The sequence below is a fragment of the Salvia hispanica genome, chromosome 5 (genome assembly GCF_023119035.1).
Source record: "Salvia hispanica cultivar TCC Black 2014 chromosome 5, UniMelb_Shisp_WGS_1.0, whole genome shotgun sequence".
Classification (NCBI taxonomy): Eukaryota; Viridiplantae; Streptophyta; class Magnoliopsida; order Lamiales; family Lamiaceae; genus Salvia; species Salvia hispanica.
This window is the reverse complement of record NC_062969.1, coordinates 29,552,200-29,558,314: the sequence shown is the minus strand read 5'-3', so window position 1 is coordinate 29,558,314 and position 6,115 is coordinate 29,552,200. Positions and strand designations below refer to the sequence as shown.

The following is a 6,115-nucleotide window of genomic DNA, read 5'->3' as shown; positions in this document are numbered from 1 at the left end:
TTCTCATCCCAATACAAATTACTGTGTTCATTATCAACAACATCATCAGATACTCCAGAAGGACGACTTGGTAATTTGCGAAAGAATTTCAACCCCCTAGTGTTGTATTCTGGAAGTGGTTGTTCACCTTGTACAACAGGTTTACAAGGTATTATCTCATCATCAGAAGAACCATCACCATCATCAGAAGAACCATCACCATCACAGAGATCGGGTTCTGGCTCAATCTCAGATAATGTTGTTGGCTCATTAAGAACATCTGCAACATCTACCTCATCATTCAATCCAACACCAACATCAACAGCATCTACAACATCTCTCTGCTCATTCATACTATGATCAAAGAATTCTCCCTCCACATCTATGATCTCAGGTGCATGTCTTCGTGGCGGGGGCGGTGGTGAGGGTTTCTTTTTACGACGAGATGACTTCCGCGAAGATGACTCGCCGGCGCCGGAGGTTCCAGTGCGCTTCCACTTTGGCGTCATTCATGCAAGAGAAGAGGGTTTGCAGAGTGTGTTTCGGCGGGTGAGGGAAAAATGAATGATGGTGTGATATTTTTGAATTGAGTCTAAAATTTTTAATACATAAACACACACTCAATCTATATATTTGAATCAAGAGAGAGAGACAGAGAGAGAGAAGGAGTAGAGAGAGAGGAGAAATACCAACAACCGCTGCTACATGTCAAATCGCATCAGATCAACAGTGACCGATGTGCAGCATGCAGCAGGCCGCCACTGCACATTCTCAGATTATGTGCATGCTTTGTCCAAAATGCCCTTTAAGGGCCGAAGGGTCTTTTAGTCACAAAAAACATGATACGTGATTAATTTTAAGGTTATACATCCGTGGATATTTTTTTTCTGAGGGACTTGCAGTGTCACAACTGAAAACGTAAGGGACTTTTGATGTAGTTCACTCTTAAAAATAAATAGAGTATTTCTTTTTTTAACATTTTTTCTTAATTTTCTTCTCTATTTTATTAAAAATTTTATTTATTTAATTTTAGTTAATCAGTCCTCAACTCCTGATCTAACATCTAAAATTGACGGTGTTGATCAGCAGCGAGTCATCTTCTCACTATTCAGTAACCGCTGCCGATCATCTCTTCCCCGATGGTAGCTCAGCCGGAAACACCGATTTCCCACACCGAAGATCTCGAAGAATTGGACGATTACTTCGATGATTACGAAGACGATGATGACTTGGAAGAGGAAGGACGAGAAGACTCTGAATCCTCGATTCAGATGCCAACAGATGGCGCTAAGATTGAGTCTCTGGTTAGGCGGCTAGCGGCGGAGGAGAGGGTGGTAGTTCGGGTGAATGACGTTATCATAAAGGGCAACACCAGGACCTATTACTTCCTGATCGCGGCGGAGGTGGAGCCGATCTTCAGGGAGGCCACTACCTTCCTAGAGCTGCTGCGCGCCGCTACAGCCGTCAACGCAAGGCTGCGGCGTCTCGGTTTGTTTGATTCGGTTACCGTAACTCTCGATGCCGGCCCGCCGGGACTCCCGACCGCCGTTAACGTTGTCGTTGAGGTCTCTGAGGCGAGGAACCAGCTCACCGGAGATTTGGGGGTTTATTTTGAACCTGAGGTAGCATTATCGAATTAACATATGTGTATTCATTCTTTGATTAATTAATTGTTCTGGTTTATGAGATGTTCGCTTCTTTAATTGTTCTTAATTGTACTAATAAACTTTATCTTGTTTATGGTAAAAGATAGATTGAGTATTAATTAAGTCAGGTTAATATTGGGAAATAGAAGGCCATGGTTCTGATTGCACCTGAGATTCAGAGAGAAGATAACAACTGAAGTTAGTAAAATGCTTATTCAACTATGCTTGGGAATTTGCATGTGTGATGTGTTATGGACGACTTTCTACATTTGTATTTGCAGAATAAGTGCATCACTTTATCCACTCTTTCCTTATGATTATACCTCTTTTTTAAGCTATTCATGTTTTACGGTGCTTTTGTAGGCTCGATACAATTCTGTACAAGGGTCATTGAAACTGAAAAACTTGTTTGGTCTTGGAGACCTATGGGATGGTTCGGTGGCTTATGGCTTGGATCAAGTGTCAGAGGTTAGTATAGGGTTTTCTCTTCCCAAATGTACTGGGTTGGCTGCACCCTTATCGGCTAGAATATCCCTGCTTTCCCTAGATGGGCTTAAGTTCTCTTCGCGTAGACAACAAGTACTAGGTCTCTCACTTTGCCTATTATCAATTGGCAATCATGACGTGTCTTACAATCTCTCTTGGCGAAGTTTAGATGATCCATCGGAGGACTCACAAATGTCTTATGAGACCTTGAGCAGGAAGCTTGGACATAGTTTATTCTCGGCTTTGAAGTATGCTTTTAAAATTGATCAAAGGGATTCAGCTACGAGGCCAACTCGAGGGCATGCTTTTGTTTCCACTTCTCAAATTGGTGGTCTTTTCCCTGATATACGGAGCTTAAGTCTCATTCGCCAGGTTTTCACGTCTACTACTGTTTCTGTTGTGCATCTGCTGTTTCCTTTTTTTAGTTATGATCTGAACCTTTAAATTTGAAACCATTGATTTTTGATAAAAGGTACCAGCATCATGCCTCAATCTATTTAGTAGTACTTTTTATGAGATCCTGTATATGTACCTCAGATTTCATGCATCATGACAAGTAAATGTCTCCTTTGGCATTTAAATTTATGCTATTTTCTTGAATAAATTTTCTTATAATTATGATTTAATTGTTTATCGATCATGCCAGGGAATGCTTTTCCACCAACGCACTAATGTTCAGTTTGTTAATATATGATAAGGTTTTATTTTTATCTGTTTAAGAAAATCCCCCCTTCTCTTGTTCTGTACAGGAATTTGACCTTCGTTATGCTATCCCTTTGGGAATCTATGGGGCTGCATTCAATTTCGGAGTTTCAGGTGGTATGATATTCCCATGGGGAAATGCATCCTTGAATGCATCCTCATATTTGCCTGAGAGGTTCTACCTGGGTTATAATTCTTCTCCAGTTTTGTCCTTGAGAGGCCCAACAGCTGTTTTAGGTTTCAAGGGTACAGGGCTAGGCCCTGCTGAGCATAGAAGAGTTGTCAGCAATTATTCTAGCGATGGAGAATCTAAAATTTCTGAAAAAGATCATATAAGTGGAGACCTTGCTGTGACTGCTTTTGCTGACTTTTCTTTCAATCTACCTTTTAGAGTTCTCCAGGAAGTTGGTATCCATGGGCACATATTTGCTTGCACTGGTAGCCTGAATAGGTTTTCTGAGAATGCATACAAAGGGTTTTCTTTCCAGAAATTCCGAGACTCTTTTCGTAGCTGGGCGGGATTTGGAATCATCATACCGACCAAGCTATTTCGTATGGAGGTGAGCTATTTTACTTTAAAAGAAATTCCTCTTGCATTCACACTTTCGGAAATAAAGACTAGCTGGCATTGGATTATACAAATCTCACATCGGTTCCACATGAAAGTGTGGAATGACATATAAGTGGTAGTCAATCTTTTACCTTTGATCATGGTTTTGTGTTAAGTTAGGGTTGCCTAGCTTATACGTGGATGTGGCTTGGTTTAATATAATCTTCTCTTAGTAAAATCTCTAGAGGGGGGCTAACTCTTTGTCTGCTTATTAAAATGTTGAAGCCAAAACTGAGAAAAATGGTCCAGGCTGTGGTGTGCAGAGAATAATATATCTGATCTTGTTTGATATGTGTTGGTGGTTTAGATGCCAATTAGTTTGATTTGATATCTAGTCATTTAGTGTTTGCATTTCAAAATTACATCTATTACATAAAAGAAATATTTGTGGCAATTGGCAAATGTTTTCCTGTGTTCATAACACTAGTCTCTCGTATTGATACATGGACCACAAAAGGAGTTCCTCCTTTGTCTTGGATGGTTGATGTGAAGTGCTAATCAGGGCAGGGAAAGTAAAACCGACTAAGAAATAAATTTTTTTCTTTTATGCATATACGGCTGCAACCATGGACCAACCGTCTTCTGTAATCTTCAATGTTCCTTACTTTTAGGTTGCCTCAATGTGCTTTCTAAATGATATTTCTGTCATTATTATCAGGTCAACTACTGCCACATTTTGAAACAACATGAACATGATCGTTCAAAGATGGGTTTACAGATTAGCTTCTCACGTCTGCAATAACTTCTGTGGTAATGCTTGTTCTCCTCTTAATACCTGGAAGCATTTTATGGACCTCTGAAGATGTTTATGTGAGATCTGAATAGTTGCTGTCTCACAAACACACACAAAAAGGTATCGATAACTCTAAGTAGCATGGTATGGCTTTCCTGTTACTTTGCTAACTTGATGTTGATGATGATGACAAAATTTTCATAGACTGACATCATTCTATTTAGAGAATCAGCTGTATTTCTCATGGCAGACATGTTAAAATAAGTTTGTTGCCTTGTTAATACATCCTTTAAGTTTTTTCCTCCGAAATTGGAGCTAATTTGTGTATGTAAAAGAACACATACATATCTTCTTTTCTTCCCTTGTTTTTCAATCCTCTGCATCGGGACCAAGTTTCCTCGCCACATTGCTTGATCACTCATGACATTGTCCTATCCAACACCGCTCCGCTGCCTCTGCACTCTGCCCATAAAGTTGACAGAAATTTTTTTCTGGAGCCGCAGCCAAAGGAGTATTTATGCATTTTGATGTGGACGGCAGTGTATTTATATTGCCGACGCAAAAAGTTGGAGTTGATGCTGAAAATATATTTACCCAACACGCAATATATATTGTAAATTTACAACTAAATTAAAATAATAAAAATGCCCGATATTTGCAACTCAATGGTTGTTGATTTTTGTATTTCGTTTTTACCTTCATTATCCATGCTCTAGCAATGGTCCCTCTCTCCGTTTTGAGTCAACAATGTAGTTGGATTAGGAATTACAACAACTATTAGTACACTACACATCGCTAGGGTTAGGTAATTCAACAATTAGCACACCTCGTGTGATGCATGGAGCCATGGAGGATAACATATACTCCCTCCGCCCATATCGAGATATGCCACTTTTTTTTTTTTATATATAAAATGTCATATTTCCTTTTTTTAGAAAAAAGGTTCTCACCTATATTAATATAAATATACTCTTATTATTTTATCTCTATACTTAACATATAAAACAATACTCTCTCCTCCTGTGAATATGAGTTTCATTTTTCATTTCTTTCAGACACGGGTTTTAAGAAGTGTTAAGAAAAGTGGTTCGAAAGAAAGTGAGTTGAATATGAGTCACACTTTTTTATACTCTATCCGTCTCCTAAAAATAGGAACTTTTAAAAGAGCATGAGTTTTAATGCAAAGTTAGTAAAGTAAGAGAGAAATAGAAATAAAAGTGTGCTAGTGAAAAATGGGCCTCTCCTTATTAGAGAGAGAAATTTCTTAAAATAGAAAGTTTATGTTTTTAAAGTTGAACCAAAAAATGAAAGAGTTTCTATTTTTTGGGAGATGTAGTATCAGTTTTAAATTATATACGAGTGGAATGTGAAGCCTCATTAACATTAATAAAATACTAATGAACCAAGTCTCCTATTCCCAAATGTATCAAAATGATAAAATGAGAATCTTAATTGTGGATAGAGGGAGTATCTCTTAAAATTCCATGTCATCGTCCAAATATGACATCGACTGAGGGCATATACTAGTACTCTATTTTTTAAACCATGTGTAACCACAAATGATATCATCGCGTAGGTAGAAAAGAAAAGTACTCCACTTAATGAAATAATATATCATTACCAACACCACTTAATGAATCAATATATTGCTATAACGCATGCATAATCGATTTTCAAAAGATTAGACCTATCTCCAGGAATATTATAAAATTTAATATGCAGTACGAATAATATCTCCAATAGTACCTCATTATAAAATTTAATATTTGATTAGTTATTAATTAATGGACTAGCCAATATGCTAGCCCATATTAGTATATATTACAAGTTAATATTATAATTAGAAAAAGTTAATCTAGGAGTATTGTTTAATTAAAAATAGACGTTAACTGTTTTGTTATTTTCTTAAATAGAGAATTCAGTTTTGTTTTGATTTGTGAATATAAACCTGTGGACGAC

General features: G+C 37.6%; 1 protein-coding gene across 1 annotated transcript; it reads left to right on the top strand.

The window, feature by feature from the left end:
- Nucleotides 1–1,024: 1,024 nt before the first annotated feature.
- Nucleotides 1,025–4,465, top strand: LOC125190128 (SAM50-like protein SPAC17C9.06). The gene is made up of 4 exons (XM_048087331.1): nt 1,025–1,601; nt 1,989–2,483; nt 2,861–3,373; nt 4,082–4,465. Exons 1-4 carry the CDS (start codon nt 1,119–1,121, stop codon nt 4,163–4,165), a joined length of 1,575 nt encoding a protein of 524 aa, XP_047943288.1. The 5' UTR covers nt 1,025–1,118; the 3' UTR covers nt 4,166–4,465.
- Nucleotides 4,466–6,115: the final 1,650 nt, after the last annotated feature.

What these genes read in the sequence shown, in the direction of transcription:
- LOC125190128 (XM_048087331.1), top strand. Translation starts at nt 1,119, where the DNA reads ATGGTAGCTCAGCCGGAAACACCGATTTCCCACACCGAAGATCTCGAA. An exon ending in GCTTAAGTCTCATTCGCCAG is followed by an intron (nt 2,484 to 2,860) that starts GTTTTCACGTCT and finishes TGTTCTGTACAG; the next exon opens with GAATTTGACCTTCGTTATGC. An exon ending in CCAAGCTATTTCGTATGGAG is followed by an intron (nt 3,374 to 4,081) that starts GTGAGCTATTTT and finishes CATTATTATCAG; the next exon opens with GTCAACTACTGCCACATTTT.